This window comes from Peromyscus eremicus, chromosome 7 (assembly GCF_949786415.1).
Source record: "Peromyscus eremicus chromosome 7, PerEre_H2_v1, whole genome shotgun sequence".
In the NCBI taxonomy this organism is placed as follows: domain Eukaryota; kingdom Metazoa; phylum Chordata; class Mammalia; order Rodentia; family Cricetidae; genus Peromyscus; species Peromyscus eremicus.
Window position 1 is genome coordinate 100044489 of NC_081422.1, and position 22252 is coordinate 100066740.

The window sequence follows — 22252 nt, forward strand, 5'->3', positions numbered from 1 at the left end:
CAAGGAATGCTTGACAGACCTGGCCTCGCTCTCCATTTACTTCCCCATCCCACAAATGACCCTCTCTGAAAGAAGTTTATTTTCCTGAACTGGTACTATTACAGTCGGACAGCTTAGTTTAGAGATAATGGGAGGCAGGCAGATCCATTGCAGTCAGTTACAATTATTTTTAAGCCAAGATGTACCAGTCATGCTTATTGTGTTTCTTGATTTAAACACAGCCTTACTAAATTTAGGGTCAGCTTAGTTTTTTCCAATTTCTACTTTTTGGAGACAGAAGTCATAAATCTAGGAATTTGGGGTTTTAAATTTTTTAATTTTTGTTTGTCTACACAAACACAAATGTGTATGTGCGGTACCCTGGGAGTTCAGAAGAGGGCATTTGATCCCCTGGAGCTGCAAGCAGCTGTGAGCCACCCAGTTGGAGTGTTGGGAACTAAACTCCAGCTCTCTGAAGGAGATCTTAACTGCTGACTCACCCTAATGCCAGGGACTGACTTTTCAAAAAATGAATTATTGGCTGCTTTCTTCAGACCCTTAGTCTGTGAAGGATTAAAAATATGACCCAAGATGCTAAAATAATTTTAATCACCAAGCAAGTTTTAACAATGTACTATACTTACCAACACAGAAGAAAATACATTTTCAAAGTATCTCCAACAATAAGTAAAGTGTCTGTGTTCAACTAAAGTCAGTCAGAAAAGTCCCTGCTTTTAAGATACCTCTTAAATACTGCTCAGCAACTTCCTGTGATGAAACATACAGTTTTCCTGAGCCTCTAAGCACCTTAGGATACATGAAGCTGATGTGCACCTGAGTACAAACTGACAGTTACTCCTGGGCTTCTTGCTCCTCAGAAGGTTCTGGGAGCTGTCTCCGTGCAGTTGCCCCAGGAATGGTGGCACAAAGGGTTTTAAAGAAAAATACTGCACATGGCTCGTCCTTCCAGATTTCCTGAACAGAAGTATAGAAAAGAAAATCTGACCTCTCTATGGGCCTCTGGTGTAGTAGCTACTTCCCACACATCCAATCACATCCTCCATTCTGAAGACGGACATTCGCCTGGCAGCGAGCATCACTGCTAACTGGAGAGGCGGCTGTGACCTGAGTAGTAGGTAAGGTCTGAGTAGTAGGCCTCAACATAGTGCTGCTCTGATGTTTAGTTGTTAAAAATACCCTCCTCCTAAGAATAAAGACACAGATGGGGATGAGGAGACAAAGCATGATGGAATGCTTGAGAGGCTGGACTCTAAGACTTCCTGCTGACTTACTCTAGTCTCTGGCATTTGATAAACCAAAATTTCAAGGATTTTCTTACACCCCCACTTTCCCCACAAGCTCAGTGCCATTTAAGCTTCATTCTGAGCTCTGCCAGCCCTGCTTGGTGCTGCTCAGTGGGTAAAGGAACTCTGAGCCCAAGTTCCGACACTGTATGTTGTCACTCTTCTTGTCTAAGGAACAAATTGGATTAGTACAAAGTAATAAATGACCATAGCAAGGGAAAAAAAGCAGAGATCCACTGAGACAGCTTGGCAGAAGTTCTCTATAAAACATTAGGCCCAGAAGTATGACTTGGGTTCCTGGAGAATTGGTGACTTTCTCGGTGAGTTTAGGAAGAGTGAGAGCTGGAGAGAGTCATTCTGCTTCTTACCAGACCACACTATTTTAGAAGGCCAGAGGCAACCTTCAGGCACAAGGCTGCCCCAAGCCAGCCAGTCTACCAAGACAGTGCCGTGCTGAAGTGGAAGTCGGGACGGTCAGAGTTCCAAAACCATGACATGCAAACAGCATCAATTTCTAGGGTAACTGTTTGAGAACTCCACAATGTTAAAGATGTTTGATTAAACAGATGAACATTAAAATGGCGGTTTGGAAAATAACAGAGGCTTGAAATGAAAAGAGTTTACATTGGCCTATAGCCACGTGCATACACTGTAAAGAAACCAACTTCAAAATTAGGTCTCTGTTCAACTTTTCAAAACACATCTTTCATTCTTCCATCTCCTAGTGGTAATAGTTCCTAACTATTATTCTCAGAGTGCTGGAATTGGTCCGGAGTCATCAAGTAAACCTACAAGATAGACCTTAACACCGTGAGTGTAGGGGGTTGAGGTACCTGATCGCCTACAGCCACAGGCTTGTTCTGCCCTTCGGAGCAGCCATCCAGATGCTGGTGCGCAACCTGGCTAAGCAGCTCGGAGTTCAGGAGTGGATTTGGTTCTAAGTTCAGAGTCAGACCATGGCTAATCCCTAAATTGTTGGATTGCTTCATTTGCCATGTGCGGATGCAGCTTTTATCACTTTCCCGTGTTTAAAGGTATGGAATGGGTTTCTGGAAAGCCTTGAAATAGCATCTCTGCCCCCTCTCCATGTGCTTGAAAGACGCTTTTTATCTTGAAAGAGCTTTGCTGCCTCTGGTGCGTGGTCTTTGAGGATAGCTTTCTGTGGTCCCGGGACAAAGCTGCACAGCAAAAGAAGAGAACAGTGTGTGAGGCAAGCCCTTCCAGCCCTCCTGGCTCCACATTTACCTTTCTTCCTCACTGCACCCCCTTCAGGGTAAGTTCTAAAAATTAGTGGAGATTTACATTGGCCTATCATAGTGATTCTCAACCTAATGCTGCGGCCCTTTAATACAGTTTCTCATGTTATGATGACCCCCCCAACCAATTCCATTATTCCATTGCTACTTCATAACTGTAATTTTGCTGCTGTTATGAATCATAAATATCTGATATGCAGGATATCTGATATGCAACCGCAAGGGGGTCACGACCCACAGGTTGAGAACCACTGGCCTAGCAGAAACTGACAAATTTAACATCTCAAAGTATGCAGAGGTGTAATTCCAGCATCATAATTTCTTCATGGAGCATGTTCCATCTGGATCTTTATGCTGTTGGTCTTGCTAATTATTGAAATTTGGGTTCAGATGGGCCTCACTATAAACGGCACGTTTTATCTTCCTCATAACTCTTGGCTAGGTCAGAGTCTTCAGTGGCTTATGGACAACTCTGTGACCTGCGCGCCACACTTCTGCTACCCAGGATAAGTTGCAGGGGACAGTGCCACTTCCCATAGCCCTCCTCAAGGGTTTGTCCAGTGACAGGCCGAGTGGATGCCACTCTCCATCCCCCATCCAACTGTACACCCCGATGCCTGCTATCTGCCCCGTGGGAGGCAGACAGATCCCAATAGAGCTCTGTTTGTCAGGTGCATAAAAAGTCTTGAGGTTAGGAGGACCCCCAACAGCAAGAAGCTGGAGCAACAACTGCAGTCCTCGGGTCACACTACCGTGGTTCTCACTTAGTGCAGATGCCAATGCCATGTGAGGAGGTGACAGTGACAGCCACAGCTGTAGACCCCCATTCCTATGACTAAGGTCAGTGTTACTTGCACTGAATTGGAGTTCTACTTAAGACATTGAGAATTCAGGATTCTTGGAACTGTGGTCAGGAGAAGAATTCAAGAGAACCAAAGGTCAAGATCAGAACTGTGGAATTCGTTTTCATCTACTACTTTACTGTTACCACACTACCTGTAAAAGATACCCAACCTCTCTTACAAACTACTACCGCACTACCTGTAAGAGATACCCAACCTCTCTTACAAACTACTACCGCACTACCTGTAAGAGATACCCAACCTCTCTTACAAACATCAGTGTGTAGAGGATGAGCACAATGTGAAAATACAGGGGAAAAAATGTAAATTTTCTGTTTCTCCAGCGTATGCACACCCCTACCCCATGCCTCACCACGCATGTGCTCTTTTTCTTTCTTCTACGAAGATGAGGTGAGAAAACAGTGAAGACCATGTCCCCCACAGACTGGCTCTGCCTGGGCTTCTGAACTCAGCTCATGGTGTCCCTCAGTCTTTCGCAGCTATGCTGTCAGGGACATACAAAGGTGATCTAGCGTCCAGGCATAGGAACAGCAGCCGTGGAACAGCAGCCGTGGAACAGCAGCCGTGGCTCAGCACCAGCATTAGTACATTCTCCTCACATCTACCCGGGTTTGCTCCTGTTGTATTCTCTTCATTTCCACACTGAATATTACAAATCGATTTTCCCAAGTCACGGTTGTCTGTATGCATAGAACATGATTTAAGCCGGGCGGTGGTGGCGCACGCCTTTAATCCCAGCACTCGGGAGGCAGAGCCAGGCGGATTTCTGTGAGTTCGAGGCCAGCCTGGTCTCCAAAGCGAGTTCCAGGAAAGGCGCAAAGCTACACAGAGAAACCCTGTCTTGAAAAACCAAAAAAAAAAAAAAAAACTGAGAGAACATGATTTATCATGGGAGGGGAGGATAGTCAGGTGTTATGAGGGGGCGATGGGAAAATGGGGGTGGACTTTAACTGGGGAGTGATAATACAGAGATAGAGGAGGAAAGAGAACAACACTAAAGAGTTTTGAAATGGCCATATAGAAACATTTCATAAGTGTACTTAAAAATATACATGTATGTGTATACGGGTCACTATATGAGGTAATGGTACTATCCCCAAGAGCCATACTCCATCTGGCAAAAACCTCAGTGTCAGGCTTGGGAAATGTCTGCTTCAGGTTGTTGGTCAGAAGAATACAAGTTTTTGTAACAATATGAGCTACTGCCATTGCCCATGGTTGCCTTTGGAAACTTGAAGGTAAGGGCCTATTGCTTGGAGGAATTTGGCTGGAACTGATTTGGAAGCAGCCTGCCTGAAGAGCAGCTCTCAGTATTAAAAGGTGCTATGCAAGCAGCCAAGGGATAAGAGCAATCGGTAGTCCTACCCAGTGTAAAGCCTATGAACTAAATGACTGGACCAACAAGGTATCCCCAATGGTACAATAATGACCCCTTTTGTTAGATAACCAACAGCTATCTAGTTGAACTTAAGGCCTGCTCAATGGGAGAGAATTCACACGTATTACTGGAAACCTGGCCAACTCCCCATGGCTGGAGAGGTCATAGATTCCAGAAGAGAACATTCTACTGCCATTTCCCTAAACTAACACAATTCCTAACCTAAATACTTATCTTTATACCAATAAGTGTAACTCTTAACCCTCACCAAAGAAGATTCTTTTTGTAACAGATGACTGTACAGATCCACAGCTCTTCAAATGCAGAGAATAGTAAGTCCGTGAGGTCCCCAACCCCAACAGGTACATCTGCAGCGCAATCCCTGTACCTCGCAGGGAACCTTGGGAAAGAGGGTGGAGAGGCTTTAAGAGCCAGAGGACCAGGGTGCCTGCTGCTACAGAGTGTCCCCTAGACATGACAAGGAAATGCACCCATGCTCTCTCAGTGGCACGTTTGCATGAGCAAGTCCGGCATGATGGTAACACCAGTTGAATGCCAGCACGGACGGACAAAATACACTCGCTGCCATGCTTAGGGGAAGAGCTGCAGGTGGTCAGCAGCTTCTGAGAGAGGGAGAAACCGCTTCCTCCAGGGACAAGTTCCCATATAGGTTGTCCAATCCTAAATGATCAACCCTGGACACATGTACATATGGGCAAGGCTAAATGGACCTAGAGGTTGTATACACGTGTATATACGCATGTGCACATACACACGTGTATATTTGTGTAGCAATAAGTCATGAATTTGGGAGGGAGGATTTGAAAGGAGTTGGGGGTGTGAAGTGATGAGATTCTCTTAAAACTTAAAATTGTCATGTATTTATACAATGCATTTTATCATATTCATCTACCACCACTCTCTAGTTTCCTCTAGTACCCCATCCCATTTCTTTCCCAACTTAATGTCCTTTTTTGTTCTTAATAACCCTGAGTCCAAATAGTGCTGTCTACATGCAGACGGGTGTGCAGCCATCCACTGGGACCTGGGCAACCCACCATCCAGTGACCACTTCCCTAAAGGACAGTGACTCCCTGCAAGAGATTTCCTTTGAGTCTAAAGTGTACTGTTCTCAAGGCTTGGTTATCTCAACTGTATTTCATTCTCCCTCCCTTTTACCCCTCCTTTATTTTACGTCCCATTTCTTAGTTTTGTTAAGGAAAAAACTAGCTGGAGAGATGGCAGAGTTCATTTCTCAGTACCCATGTAGGGCAGCTCACCTGTCTTACTCTAGCTTTAGGGATCCAACGCCTTTGACCTCTGAGGGCACCCACATTCATGTGCACATACCCACCATGGAGATACATACATATAATTAAAAATCTTGTTTTTTAAATCATTAGATTGGCAACTACTTTTAAGCCTAGCCCTGGTACCTTTTTCTCAAAAGGGTCAAACATATTAAAATCTGTTTCTTTGCTGTTTTTGCTGCATTTATATGTATGTTCCTGCGTGTGTGTATATGCACCCATAGATGCACACGTGGAAGTCAGAGGGCAGCCTCTGGAGTTGCTCCCCACGCAGCGTCCACCATTTGTATGAGACAAGGTCTCTCACTGGCTGGTAGTAAGTAGCCTATGAGCTTCCAGGAGCCATTGCACCTGCCTCGTCTGTGGGTTCTAGAGATCCAAAGGCAGGTCCTCAGTGTTTGCAAGGCAAAGGCTTCACTGAGCCCATGCCTCATCTTCGAAGTTTCCTTTTTCTACTGTGTTGTGGATGGGCATTTGTATTTGATAAGGCATTTAGTAGGGATCACTTGACTACCTCATTTGTTGTTTTTCTAATTGTGTATTGTTTGGGGGAATTCTTTGATTGGTAACTCCAACAACAGGCATTCAGGGCAGAAATGAGGATAAAATAATTCAAATTTTCAACTTGATGTGGCATGTTCTAGTTAAAGTGGGGGCTGGCGGGATACTAACTGTAGCTCTCCATTCTTTGTGGTCGCGGATTCCTGCATCTGTGTAGATAATCAGGAGGCGGCTGGCCATGCTGCACTTAGGACTTCAGGCACTGAGCTGATAAGGTTGCTTCTATTTCTAAATTCTTTTTTGATGTTAGCATATCATGCATCTAGAAAATGTACTTTTGAAGGCAAACATGCAGCAGATGTGTCGTTCAGATGGCAGTGGTAGCTGTCCATTTTTACCAGCCACCCCTGCAGGCTCTGCTGGTCCCCGTTTTGGAGTCTGGCACAGTGTGTAGGTGGCTTTGTGTCTTTTACTATCTTGGAGTAGAGCTAAGTGCTTACACAAAAACTGTCCTACAGTCTCACCCTCTGGCCATCTGTCTTCATAGTTGCTTGTGGTGAGAGTCAGGACCTTCTCCATCTGCTACAAACCAGCTTCTGCATGTCTTCCTCAAAACCCCTGCTGCAGGCTAATCTAACAATTTCAATGCAGGTCCCTCTCAGGATGGCAGGTCATCTGGCTGGCTGGACCCTGTGCCTAGCAGGCATCCCATCTTCCTCAACCTCATGTTCCTTTCTGCCTCACTCATCTTGAAAGGTGCAGGCAGGGAGCCTCAGAAGCAGCTGTGTGGCTGCTTTTTATCAATCTTTGGTTACTTGGAGAAGGCCTGAGGAGTTCCGGGTGATACACCATCAGGGAGTTCACAAACAGTGGTATAGATTTCACATCTCAATTCCTTGATGTCCCAACCACTTGACCATCTCAGATTCACAGGAGAAGCTGCGCCTCTTGTGTAGCTAGGACACTGTGGAGGAGAAATTCCCTGTCCAAAAGCCCTGTGGATTCTCTTCCCACTTATCTTGCTTTTCCAACAAAGCACTTTCTAGAATTGCCTCTTGAATGTGTAGGTTGGCTCTGATGTCCGCCTTTGTGGTCTGAGCTGGCTACATATTTGTGAATCCCAGTGAAGAATAAAAATCCAAGCCAAAAGGCAGAATAAAAGCTTTTTCTTCTTCTACAGGTGTTTCCCCCTCCCTGCCTGTGGCAGTTTTTCATTTATCATTTAACGTTGAGCTCTGGCATGGGGAAACAAAAACCCTTCTGCTGACCCCCTCCCTGCGCACGCCCCGTGTCTTGGCCTGCCATCCTCTAGACAGATGCCCAGAAGCTGAGCTCCTTTCTCAGTTAGTGCTCCTAGCCCTGGATACACAGTACCCCAGAATATCACCACCTTCTTGCTAGGAATACTGAGTGGAGATGGACAAAGGCAAATGTAGGGACGCCACCAGCCCGAACTGGAAGTTCCCAATACAGAGTTCCTGGCCACAAGCCTCTCATGACGAGAGTGGGAAAGAGAGGCCAGGCAAGCCAGAAGATGCCATGGTGGCTGGTCCAGGAAAGGCAGCAGTAGGTAGTGAGCAGAGGCTCTAAGTCCTGAATGAGGGCTTTATTTTTCCTTAACTTAGAAAACCCAAATTCAAAATTAACAGCAATTGCAGAGAGATAAGCCTAAATGCACAGCCCTCCAGAGTTCCTTGAAGTTGCTTTCGCACCTGCCACACTTTCCTCAGCCCCTTTACCTCAGCCATAAGGGTTCCTCCTCTGCACCAAATGTCAGTCTGCTCACTCATCCAGTCCTATCTGATCCCTCTTCTTCAGTTCCGGGCACCTGCAGTAGGGGGAGCTCTACTCTTCTTGGACTGGCTTCATAGGCAGCGTCAGGCTGGACTTCAGGAAGTATTTGCTGCTGGACAGTTCCCCTGGATCTCTCACAGCTAGAGGGGAGTCAGAGCCTCCAGGCAGGGGCTTCTCAGTTCTTAGCACCTAGCCTGGGAATTCTTGCCCATTCCTGATAACTACACAGAACAGAATGCACACACTTCAGGGGAGGCACACTGCCAACAGTGTCTGTCTAAGCGTGAGCCAGGTGATGGTGCTTGGTTACGGCCAGCGGCTGGGTGGATTCATGTGTATTAGTTCACAGTGGCTTACCACAAAAGTGCTACTAGCCATCTGATGATTCAGTGGATTAAGAGCTTGCTACACAAGCTTAAGGATTGGAATTCAGATCCCCAGAACCCATGAAGGTGGGTTCAGCAGTCTGTCTGTAATTCCAGCGTGGCAGAAGATAAAGACGGGATCCCTGGAGCAAGCCCACTAGCAAGACTTACTAAAACATCAAGCTACCTCATGGAGGGAATCTGTCTACACACATATGAGAAGACTGATCAAGGAAGATGTTTGATATTGACCTCAGGCCTCTACATATAATGCACGTGTGCACATATACATGTACATCATGCACATACACTCATGCACAAATGCATGTTTTTAAATTCTTTAGCAAGCTTCTCATAAAGACATTTTCTTCTGCACACCAGAAGTCTACACAGTTCAATAGCTTCAATGTATCATCTACACTCAAATTTCCCCAGATGTTCTCCAAATCACTTCTATATGAGCTGTTGCGCTCTCTCTCTCTCTCTCTCTCTCTCTCTCTCTCTCTCTCTCTCTCTCTCTCTCTCTCTCTCTTATATAGGATCCAATTAAAGTTCACAGAATTACAGCTGGTTGCTCTGTCTCTTTCATTCGCTCGTTCCAGAACTCTCATCCCTTTATTCATGACATAAGACCTATGATCTAACAATTCCACATCCCAGGGTTGCCCAGCAATTCCCTCCTCATTAGCCTCAGGTCAAACACTTCCAGCAAGAATTTCACACAGGTGATGCACCGTATGTCCCACTTCATCACCTCAGAATGCACATTAACACCAGTGCCTCAGGAGCCACACAGCACCTCAGGAGCCACATAGCACCAGTACCTCAGGAGCCACACAGCACCAGTACCTCAGGAGCCACACAGTACCAGCACCTCAGGAGCCACCCAGCACCTCAGGAACCACACAGCACCAGCACCTCAGGAGCCACACAGCACCTCAGGAGCCACTGCAGCACCAGCACCTCAGGAGCCACACAGCACCTCAGGAGTCACTGCAGCATCAGCACCTCAGGAGCCACTGCAGCATCAGCACCTCAGGAGCCACACAGCACCAGCACCTCAGGAGCCATACAGCACCAACACCTCAGGAGCCACACAGCACCAGCACCTCAGGAGCCACACAGTACTAGCACCTCAGGAGCCACGTAGCATGGACACCTGTCAACTCATGATTGCTGCGTCCTGATTACGCTACTACATTTGTAATTAGCATTATGATTACATGACGATTTTTTCTATTCCTACCTTTCTAGACTTATTATCTAGTATTATATAAAGAAAGGGTTTTTCTCCTTCCTCTTCTTTTTGAGAATCTATATTGACTTACAGATTTAAAACATGCAGCGTGGAGCCAGAAAGGTGGCTCGGTGGGTAAATAGCTTGCTGTGTAAGCCCGGTAACCTGAGTCAGACTGCTGGACCCCACAGTGAATGCTCTGTCACACACACGCCTGTGATCATGCACATGCCATACATACAGTAATACATTAACTCAGTCACTCAGGGCATTCTAATTCATTACCTTCGTTCTTTCTAGAGCTGCAGCTGTCCAAGGTTAGGCCCATGGGAGTCCTATCAAACCAACTCACTTAGCCTTTTGACACGACACTGTTTTTCTTTCTTTCTTACTATGTTTTTGCTTCCTGGAGTAACTCCATTTTGGAGTTTCCTCACCAGATCCTGGGTATGTCTCAGGCACCAAGAAACCTTGGTTCCTTTGAGTGCACAATGCTGTTCAGAAACCAAGATCTGGCCACTGGACATGCTCATTGCCACTGGGGGTGTCCCACTGGGTGCTTTGTGCAATAATTGGACTTTCCATTTAAAAGAATAAAAATATTCCTATTTCATTATTTCCAGATCAACTTGGTCATTTTAAAAACATCTCTTGCTCCCTCAAATCATAATTTAATATATAATTTATGTTTTATATTATATCTGGTTTCTATCCAGCTAAAGTGGAGGAGCGAAGGGGGAGGAGAGGAGGAGGATAAAGAATAAGGGGGGGTGCATATCCACCAATGAAATCACACCAAGCACACAGTACCTTCGAAACTGGCGTGGGGGTGGCTTCAGATCTGTAGGGCTGAGTCTGTTGCACTTGGCTTTGAAGTTGACTGGTGGGTACTTGTTCATCCCACCTAGAAAGACAAAAGGCTCTGGTAAGGTTCTCATGAAGGCTGTTAGCATGTCTGCTCTGTACAGTTATCACCTCAGTTCCCAACATCCATCAAGATGGTCACTGGGCATGAGAAATGTCTCAGGGAAATCCCCATCACTGAGATGCCGGTAGCTCCTAAAGTCGTTTAGCCATTGTGAAAGATAACATGAGCCCGTCAGTCCTAATAATGCTCTTGCCTTTGATAGGAACTAATTAGGGTATTTTATTTGTTTTTGTGGAGTATCAAAACGCAAAGGGAACAGCAGTCCCTTTATGGCCTTTATGTTAGCAGCAGACTAAGTGCCTTTGGGTTTAATTCATCATCTCACTTCATTTGGAAGAGTATTAATTTTTCATAACACTAAAGCGTGCCTTAATCATTTAAATGCAAAAGCTATTTTTTTATAGAAAAAATTGAAAAAAAATGTGTTATACATGCCCTGAAAGCATGAAGTAAAAAAGATTTGTTAAGTATCTTTCTGGAAAAGCAGGCCCAATGCCATGCACTTACAATCCTGGCACTGGGAAGGCAACAATAGGTAGATCCCTAGGATTCACTGGCCAGCCAGCCAGCCAGCTTACTTGACAAGTTCCAGACCTCTGAGAAACCCTGTCTCAAAAAAACGTGGTAGACATCACTTGAGGAATGATCCCCGAAGCTGTCCTCTGGCTCACACACACATATTTTCTCCCTCCCCCCACTACGCACTCACACCCCTTCCTGGTGATACAGGGTTCTTCCAACTAACAGGCATCTCCTAGGCTGCCACAGAACCTATCTTCAAAATTGCTATTACAGGAAGGGCAGTATGTGAGACAGTATGACCCAATACTGTGCTGTACCTGAACTTTAGGGTGTTATTTTTGAGGTAGGGTCTTACTGTATGGGGTTGGCCTTGGACTTACAACAATCCTCCTGCCTCTACCTCTCAAGAACGAGAAATACATGTGTGCACTGTGCCCACCAGGTCTGGCTTTGGGTTTTCATGTTTTGTTTGAACTCAAGTAGAGGGTTGTTGAGCTTTGCTTCGCTTAGGAAATGTGCTGCTCTGATGTGGACCGTGCTCTGCTGCCTACTTTGTGGCAGTGTGCCAAATGAGTCACAAACACTTTGAAGGCTTCCAAAACTTCAGAAGGGAAGTGGACAACTCTATTCATTAAGCCTAGCACCTGAAAAGCCAGTGGCTCAAAGTAGATGGCCAGTGATTGTGATTGTGTTGAATGGGTGTGACCGTGGGGATCTGTGGTGGAAGTGATTTCCTGCAGTTTTGCAGCTGTATTTTAGAGATGGTGCTTTCTAGATGTCTAAAAAGCACGGGAAATGGGGTAGGCAGCTGCCTCGTAGTCATAGTTAACAGTGCTTTCTGATTTCCCATGAGAGCTACCTGCCCTTTTCCTGAGTGGGAGGTGCTGCCTCATCTGGTCCTGTAATTGGGCGCATTGGCATGAAACATCAGGAAGAATTAAGGGATCCTAGGGAGGAACTCCTAGGTCAAGTCTTCAGTCTCGTGGGCCGTCAAGCATACTTCTTTCTACCAAGTAGTCTTTTGTTCATCCCTTATGAAAGGCTCCCTTCAGGGCGACACCTCACTCTTAGCTCATCTTTGGGGTTTCTGTTCTAGAACATAGCAAAATAAATTTCACTCTGGGCTCTTTCTACCTGTGTCACTGAAACCATCTCATATATATGAATTTCCTGGGAGCTCTGATAAGATGCACTTTCTGGTTCAGAACATCTGGGGCGGGTCCTGAACCCTGCCTCTCTAACCAGTTCCAGCTGATAGTTCATGCTCATCTTAGACTCACACTGAACAGGATGTGACATCAGCCCCGTTAGCAGTCTCAGACCTGCACTGCTCAGTAGCTCTACAGCCTTAACCCACTTCACTGTTTAATACAATGAATGACAAGTTTGGGAAATAGTCAGGCACTCACTCAAGCATCCTTCATCCTGTGTGTTCCCTTTTCTTTATCTGGACTCCTGGGGACAAGAGTCAGCAGGCTCTGAAAACACTGAGACATTTACCCACTGCGTTTCCACCTTGAGCCATGTATCTAGGCATGAATCTTCCTTAGCCCTCACGCTGCATCCAAAATGGATTGCCTATTTTTCAGGATGCCCATTCTAAGAAAAACAGCCCACGTTTGTTTCCTCATGGGCCTCACTTATTCTCACCACTGCCTCCTAAGAGGCCATGAAGCTGGGGGAAGTTGTGCAAAGCCGTCCCTTTCCTTCTAACTGATAAAATGGTGTCCCCTCCCACTCCCAGCTCTGACTCTGGAACTTGTCAAAGCGAAGCCAAGAATTATTTCATTCTTTCTTTGGCCTCTTTGTGTTGGCTGTAGGAACTGCTCCCCAAAGGGCAGCATGCTAGTGTTACATGGCAAGTGTTTTGCTCTGGAGCCGGAGCCCAGGCTGTGACCTCACATCCCCAGACTACACCTCTCCATGCAGACAGATGTGTAGACAGCTGCTTGTTAGGATTGCTTCTCCATAGGAACCAGAGGCATGAAAAGATGAGCCAGAAAATTAAATGCTTAGAAACCAGTCATCCCTCACACCATCCGTTATCACATTATTTTCCTCTCTGACCCTGCAGTGCCCTTAAAGACACACGCCAGCTCATTGTCCTTCTGGGGGACACCACGTAGGCTCTTGTGTACAAGAATAGTTTTGTACATATGACTTACGCCTAACGGAGTTTATGAAGGACTTCACAAATTTCACACCATATCCATGGTCAGGTTTATGAATCCGGCCAAGCTGGATCAAGTGCTGGTCCACAGGGTGGCTGGCCAGGTCTTCCAGTTCCTTGTCATTCCAGTCAGGGCCCAAGGAAAACACGAAGAGCGCATAGCCCTGACATTTGGCTCTCAGGGACTCTTTCTTTAAGGTCTCTTCATCCAAGTGGCTGGTCTCCCCAGCAGATATCACAAATATGACTTTGTTTCTCCTCAGATTGGGTGTGTTTAAAAAGACGTTGTCCAGAGCCCACCTGAGGGCATGGCCAAGGAAAGTGTCCCCATTCAGCTGCTGAACTGCTTGCTCCACGTGCCTCTTCATGAGGCGCTTACTGCTGTAGGTGGTGAGGTTGAACTCAGTTCTAACGGGACTCCTCTGGGTGTTGGGTAGGAAGGTGGGGGGAGCATGACTCAGTAGGGCCACCCTGTCTCCAGTCACAGATGTCTCTGGCTCTGGAGTGACTTCGAAGTGATCTAGCAGTGCCTCCAGGAAGTCTCTCATGTCTTCAAATTCTGCACTCTCCACATGCCGGGAGCCATCCAGCAGGAAGGCAGCGTCCAGATAGGACTGTATCGGGGGTGGTTTGGCTTGCTCACAAGAAGCATCGGGCTTGCATATGTCTGCAATCCAAGTCATTTGAAGTTACTAAGCAGATATGGACAAAAGGTGAAAGATTCCACCTCAGCTATTCTAGTATCTAGGAACTATAGTCTTAGCTCATAAAATAGTTATGTCTTTAACATCAAGAGTAAGATTTTTACCAACAAAAGGTCCAGTTCTGATACCAACCTGTGAACTCTTGACTCTATTCCATGCCATCATTTTTTTTAAAGTTGTGTTCAACAGAAGTTTAATCTTAACTGTTACGTTTTTAAAGTTTGAAGTGAGCAATTCATCTCCTACATACTAGAATATACTGTAAGAACACACTCTCTAGCTGTTGACAGTATGCAGGCTTACCCAAGGGCCTCTGTCACTACACTAGCTGTGAAAAACTCATCTGCTTTGGAAATTAAGCTTTAAAAGGCAATGCATCTTTTATTTCAATTTAAGCAAGAGTTCACAACTTCATGCCCCTATAAAAATGCTCTCCCATAAAATGAAGTCATTTTTATAAATATGCCTCTGTCATTATGCATGCATAGCAAAAAAAACAGAGAGGAGGTTTTATTGAATGTGACTACAAAGAATGTCCAGAGGAATATGATAAATGGGAAATGGGAGAATTCTAGAAGTCACTTAATCTATTTTCATAGAACCAACTGAAGCAGGAGAGTAAGTCATTACAAAGGATGCACCATATTTCTAGAAGTTTCTGTATATGAAGTCAATGGCAATTTCTTTTTAATGTTTACTTATCTGTATATACATGTGAGTATTTTAGCACAGCATGTGTGTGGAGACAGAGAATGGTTTTCAAGAGTCAGTTCCCTCCTTCCACCTGGGTCCTGGGGATTGAACTCAAGTTGTTGTGTTTGGGGACAAGCACTTTTACCTGCTGAGCTACCATGCATGAGTCAGTGTTTTATTGTTAGAGGGGTTTAGAAGCCACTTAATTTTCATAGAACTGACTGAATTAGGACACATGAGGTAGCAGGATGGCCCCTTTGCCTGAGAGCTGGGATGCCTAGGTTATCACATAACAAACATGATGTCACCTCTGGCCAGGCCACTGCTGGGCCTTAGTTGTGTACAGTTCCTCTACACAACTGAGGAGGTAGTTGTACCTAACTGGGATCAGGCTGACCCAGACACCTTTGCAAGACTGATAGTCTTGTCTAGTTTGTCAGTAAATGTGATGGCTGAGGGTGAGAACAGGTTTTTTCAAAACCAAAGGGGAAATGGATAAATGGACTAACAAGTGTGCAGTGGAACTTGGATACCAGCATGGACCATAAGTATCAACTATTAAGTGAAAAACCTAATGGCTAGCATGCAGATCCTGTGAGTGGAACGAACTTACTAGCTTCCTGCTTGCTCATGGACTCAATACAGATGGCTCTGCCTAAGTCCCTGACTGAAGTTTAGTGAGATTTTATGAGCCTGCATAATGGTCAGATGACAGCATAGTCACCTGTGTGCAGAGCAGCTTCTACAACCAGGGACGGTAGGCTGCCCATTTGCTCTGTTTTGTGGGGTTTTAATTGTGGGAAACGACAGCCAAAATATCTTCCACTATATGCCTAGGAGACAAAACAAGGGTTTAGGCCAAGGCATGGAGCCAAAAACCCATCCCCAGTCACATATGTGCAGTTCCTGACTGTGCAATACATCAGCACACTGTTGGAACAGACATGTTCAGGACGTGCAACCAAGAATGCACAGGGCAGATGAATCCTAGAGCCTCACTGGTTTGGGTCGAGGGAAGGGGTGACAAGACCCAAAAATCTCAGTGCAACCCACAGACTTGGATATGTGAGCAGAGAGCTTGATTCCAGGGCTGCAGAGGACACAGAAAAGAAACCTAGGAACTGTCCCCTTCTCAGAATCACACTCTCCATTTGAGTTCATCTACCCAGCAAACCCCAGCATCCTACTGATACACACAGAGAAGGTTACAGACATCTTCTCCAGGTCTAAATGGAGAGTTTCAGGGAACAGAATGAGACTTTCATTCCGCAAAAATTAAAGGTACTTCAGAGCCGGCTTTCCTGGGTTTGATGTGGGTGTGGGGCCCTGAGAAAAATATCACGTCTCTAATTTGATTTCCCCCATCTGTACAATGGCACTAATAATAGTTCAAACATTTCAGTGTGGTTATGAGCCTAGAATGACACAATTTATGTAAACCAATTAAAACTGTGCTTAGAACATAAGAAACCCAATAGCTTAAGTCTCAATTGTCACCATGATAGTTGGCATCATGCAGCGTAATTAGAACAGTGCACAGCCTATAGCAGAAATGTGGTGACTGCCTGCTGTCATGACCACCTGTAACCCCAGTGGTTTCCACATGGTTATTGGAACATCAAATGGAAGAGGAGAGAGACTGTTCCCAGCTAGACCAAAAGACTGGGTATAACACACCACAGTCAATACTGCAAATCTTTCTGATGCCCAACACTTGGGAGTCTATGAAGACTCCTGGATGAGAATGAATGGGTTTCTGTCTTCCACTCCTACTGCACTGAAAACCAAATTACCACCCAGAAAGGAAAGTACCAGGTTGCTCTAAAGCCTTTCTTGGGAGTTGTGAACATTTGAGATTTAGAAAACACATATAAAATACTCAATAGCGTGAAGAACTTGGCAAGGAGACAGACTAAGGTTTTTGGTGGTCGCTGTTGTTCTACATTATTACTGTTTCCTGGAAGCTGCACTAAAGTAGAGGAGGCAGGATTGTAACCCTCCTGCTGGGATCCTTTGGAGGGGCCCTGCACGCTCAACTGAGAGGTTCCATCTGTGGAAGATGCAGTGTGCGCCCCAAGCCCCGGCGTGGTCTGCCCCAGGCCATGCATATCCCTATGGCCAAGTTCCAGCTGCTCCTGCCAATGGTGACTCAACACACTTAGCAGGCCTGATCAAATTTGCTTCTCCCCATGGGTCTCACCATAGCAGAAAGTGCACCGCTGGAGTCTCTCTAATGTTGGCGCGAAGTCCGTCCCTGAGGGAACCACGATGACTTGGAATGTGCCAGTGTCGTCAATCTAGAAGCAGCAGAAGCAAGAGGAAGAACTGCTTAGTGGATTAGGATGGTAGGAATCTTCAGCACTGCTCAAGAGCTGAGGTCAAGTAAGGGCAGCCCCACAAGGCTGCTGGGAGGTGGCCCAACTGGTTTGAACCCTCAACTCTTCCCTTTAGCTGTCAAATGGAAATTCTCTGACTGCTAATAGGATGCTGAGAGCTCACCATTGTGAAGCAGTTACTGGCACCCGGTGCCATGTGGCTTAGCAGGGAGCACAAAGCGTTTCATACCCATCACCCAGGTAGCCAGGGCATTTCTCATCTTCACTCTTCACAGAGGAACTGAAACTCAGAGAGATGGATGGCTGATCAAAAGAGACAGCCTACTGCTGTGGGATGGTCTGTATGTCAAGTGTGTTGCTGATTGGTCAGTAAATAAATCACTGATTGGCCAGTGGCCAGGCAGGAAGTATAGGCGGGACAAGGAGGAGAATAAGGCTGGGAAGTGGAAGGCTGGGTCAGAGAGACACTGCCAGCCGCCACGATGACAAACAGCATGTGAAGATGCCGGTAAGCCACGAGCCACGTGGCAAGGTATAGATTTATAGACATGGATTAATTTAAGCTGTAAGAAAAGTTAGCAAGAAGCCTGCCACGGCCATACAGTTTGTAACCAATATAAGTCTCTGTGTTTACTTGGTTGAGTTTGAGCGGCTGTGGGACTGGCAAGTGAGAGAGATTTGTCCTGACTGTGGGCCAGGCAAAAAAACTCTAGCTACAGCCTACACTCAAGATAGTTATGGAAAAGAATGAGTCCGCCCCTTGCTTGGCCTCACCTCAAGTCCCATTATAAAGGTTGCTTTTTATAATGCTGTCAAATTGGAAACCAAAATTAGCCATGCTGCTGTCCTGACTTTCTCTTGTGAACTAGGTATTGAAGCAGAAATAGGTTCAGATCTAGGCCTCGGTGGCTTTCCTCCCTGACACATCTCAACCCTTTCACTGCAGCAGTACCATTAGGAGCCCACTGAGGAAGCTGGAGGGTACAGAGTCTCGACTAGTGCCCCAGCAGAAGCGACTCAACACTGTTGGTAGTCTCTAGAGGCAGCTATACTGTCTCAAGGGAACCACACCTTTGCTCCACCTCAACAGTGATGAGGGCCTGAACACCAATCCAGAGCCAGCTCAGAGAGCGTGAAGAGAAGATAAGGATGCGCCAACTGACCAGGGAGAGTCAACTTGCCTGTCAACTGTGAGATGATTAGCAGATGAAGGAAAATTAGAGTGATCCCATCCTGTGGCTAAGATGGGATGTTTGCTCCCAGTGAATCATCCTTAGACTCTTAAGTAAACAGCTCTCCTCTCTCCTTGGCAAGTCTCGTTCCCACACTTAATCCACAGAGGTGTAACCATGGAGGTCCTGGTTACTCGGGGTTATACCATTTCTCTGACCAGAGCCAACTGGACCAGAGCAGGGCATCTGAGCCAGACAGAACTGTTCTTTCAGGAGGAGTTGAGAACTAGAGTCCTGGGCTGCAAGAGTGTCTAGAAGCAAGAGTCTATGAGACACAGGGGGCCATATTCTATCTGTGGACCGAGGAAGGATGGGAATTAGAAGAAAGGAAGAGGGAGCAGAGGATCTTCCCAAGGCTTATCCCTGTTTCTGCCCATTTTTTTTTTATCTGCACACAACAGATGGAGGAACTTGTTCTCATCAGAGTCCTCTCTGGCTGCCCACTGCTTTGCCTTGACATTCTTCCTGGGACAGAGTGGAAGACTCTGAGACCTTGTGAGAACTGAAGATTTGGGTTATATCGCTAGACCCAAATCCATGTAGAAAGGAGCAGGGTGTGCCAAAGACAAAGAAACAAACAACAAAAACATGATGTGCCATGTGGGGGTGGGCACGGAGGTTGGACAGTGAAAGGGGCTGTGGTGACCTGAATGGGGACTTGGAGCAGTGGATGAAATGCTCTGCTTCCTCTCGCTATCTTCAGCAAAGTCAGCATCGCTCATGGACTATGCAAATGAGGTTTTTTTTTTAAGATTTATTTATTTATTATGTATACAGTGTTCTGCCTGCGTGTAGGCCTGCAGGCCAGAAGAGGGCGCCAGATCTCATTAATGATGGTTGTGAGCCACCATGTGGTTGCTGGGAATTGAACTCAGGACCTCTGGAAGAGCAGCCAGTGCTCTTAATCTCTGAGCCATCTCTCCAGCCCCGCAAATGAGTTCTTGGGAGAAAGCGCCGACTCTGAAGAAGGACTAGAAACAAGCCAGTGTCAGCGCAGGGAGTGTGGGTCAGCCATCGGGGTGGGAGTGGGCTGCAAGGATGATACAGAATAAGCCAGAAGAAAACTTAGAAACCACGTAAGCCAGCCTCATCGCTTTACGGACAAAAGTGAGCCCAGGGTAGGAATGGCTTCAGTGCCAGGTTCACTCTTCCCCAACAGGAACCAGCTTCCAAGCTCCAGCCATTTCAGAGTTTTAGCTGTGGATCTTAATTGAGAGCGATGTTTCTCAGGATATTGTCCAGGGAATGCTGCCATCTGCTAACTAGCTTTGTGCTCTATGTGTCTACAACGTAATAACTTCCACATTTCTGGCGACAACCCTGCTTAACAGTGGATGCTCATATTCAATCATGTTATCTGCAGGATGATACGAAGCTAAAAGCAGATCTTCCTCAGTGAGTCTAATGAGTTGTTCTGTTAGGGAGAGTCCACTGGCAGCCTGCATGCTCCCGACACCCCAGCAAGACTCTTTATGAAGTCTGAAAGATATGGTTTTAGGGGTCACCGATGATCCCATGCTTACCACGGGAGTGGCTGTAGTAGCAAAAAAACCCCTTAAGCTGAATGTGAGCTGGGAATTTAAAATGAAAAGTTTCTGTGTTTTCTTATTGCTTATTTTCCTGAAAACTTCAAAGCACCACCAGTATGGCTGAGCGCAGCTGACGAGGCTGCAGATGGACATCCACTCTGTGGATGCTTCTGGACCATTTTTTTTTCACAGGCATCACAGAAATCTGTAAGATGGCACATAAGAAAAAAATGCCATTCTCATATGATGGAATGTTTTCATTCTTTAGGATGAACAGAGAGGGTAGGAGGAGATCCAGTGTGCTAGCTATAGGGTTTTTTTGTTTTGGTTTTTTGAGACAAGGTTTCTCTGTGTAGTTGTGGCCATCTTGGAGCTCACTCTGTAGCCCAGGCTGGCCTCGAACTCACAGAGATCCACCTGCTTCTGCCTCCCAAGTGCTGGGGTTAAAAGTGTGCATCACCACCGCCCGGCTGCTAGCTATAGTTTTATGTCAACTTGACACAAGCTAGAGTTATGTGAGAAGTACAAACCACATTTGAAAAAATGCCACCCTTAAGACTGGCCTGTAGGCAAGTCTGTGGGGTATTGTCTTGATCAATGGCTGATGTGGGAGGGCCCATCCCACAGGGAGTGGTGCCACCCCTGGGCAGGCGGTCCTAGGCTCTCTAAGAAAGCAGACTGAGGAACAGATAGAGAACAAGCCAGTAAGTGGCCTCCTCCATGGGATCTGCATCAGCTCCTGCCTCTAAGCTCTGCCCTGCTTGAGTTCCTGTCCTGACTTCCTTCCATGGTGGACTATGATGTGAAAGTATAAACAAAATAAAGCCTTTCCTTGAAAGTTGCTTTTGGTCCTGGTGTTTCATCACAGCAGTAGAAACCCTGAGGCTGACCAGGGCTTTAGTGTCTCTGACAAATAACTGCACAGGTACCAGATTTTAGCCTAACTGAGATCTAGACAAGCCATGATAAGTATGAAGAAGTTTCAAAATACGACCCTCAGATACCATGTTACTAGAGTTTTGAGTTCTTTTCTTTAAAAAAAAATTGTCTAAGCATTCAAGAGGCAGGAACAGGCTGATCTCTGTGAGTTCAAGGCCAGCCAGAACTACATACTGAGACCTGGTCTCAAAAACAAACCAAAACCAACAACAAATTAATAATGAAAACCAATAGTTTTAGTACAGGGAAAGCACAGGAAATTAAAATGTACAGAAGGAAGAAGAGGCAGTAATAGAAACAGCAAAGGGGTTTCCTTCCACCTATAGTCAGGCATTGGGTTCTAGCCAGCGGCACACTGCCTCTGTTTAAAGCCCCTCTAGACAGCATACCCAGGCCCCCCAATGGCAGAATGGGCTTAGAGACCTCCAGTTCCTTCTTATATCCGTAGAACCCAGGGCAGCCCCAGCAAACTCAAGTCCTCCTTAAACATTTGAACAATAATCAACCTGGGTTCAATCTCTCAGATTCTCATTTCAGATCCTTCACTCACCTGCTGCTGCCCAGATCCACACGGCTTGTTGATGTTGTTTTAAAATTAAAAAACTTAAGCTTTGTGTGCTCTTGGCATGTGTCAGAGGACAACAGTGGTATAGGTCATCCCTTCCGCCTTGGTTGAGGCAGGGTCTCCCTGCTGTGTACTCCAGGCTAGCCCACCAGCCTCTGAGGTTCCCTCTCTGCCCCCATCTCCCTGTAGGAGTGCTGGGATTAAGGACTCAGGACTGCACCCAACTTCCATGGATTCTGGGGATTCAAACTCTGGTCCTCAGGCAAAGTGCTTTACCACTGAGCCATTTCCGCACCCCACAAGGATTTTTTTTTAATTGGTCTTCACTAAGAGAGTCAGTCTCTAGAAAATTTAGGTAGACTCGAGAATCTAGATTCCTATCTTTGTGGTTGTTAACATGTAAAAGTTGAAAAACAAACCCCAAACCAAAATAACTTCTGTACGTTATATTCTGTATGTGTACTTTCTGAGTGGGTGGAGCCCTTCCATTTAAACGCCTCTCACAAATGCCACCAAGTGTCTGCATCAGGTTATGAAGTTGTCCTTTGTTTTATGACTAAATAAAGCCAGTAGTTGAGGGACTTAGAAGGACTCTGTCACCAAAATCACTTACAGAATGTCCAGGCTTTATGTGCCTAGCCCAGCCA

At 46.0% G+C, this 22252-nt stretch overlaps 1 protein-coding gene across 1 annotated transcript in view; it reads right to left on the reverse strand.

Annotated features, from left to right (window-relative positions):
- Positions 1-1119: 1119 nt before the first annotated feature.
- The window catches only part of Col6a6 (collagen type VI alpha 6 chain), a 142633-nt gene continuing 121500 nt past the window's right edge, over positions 1120-22252 (reverse strand). Inside the window, exons 34-37 of the mRNA XM_059268521.1 lie at positions 17205-17301; positions 13603-14274; positions 10798-10891; positions 1120-2461 (exon numbers count right to left, since the gene is read on the reverse strand). Coding sequence (XP_059124504.1) covers positions 2269-2461; positions 10798-10891; positions 13603-14274; positions 17205-17301 — 1056 coding nt within the window. The 3' untranslated portion in view covers positions 1120-2268. The remainder of the gene's footprint in view (positions 2462-10797; positions 10892-13602; positions 14275-17204; positions 17302-22252) is intronic.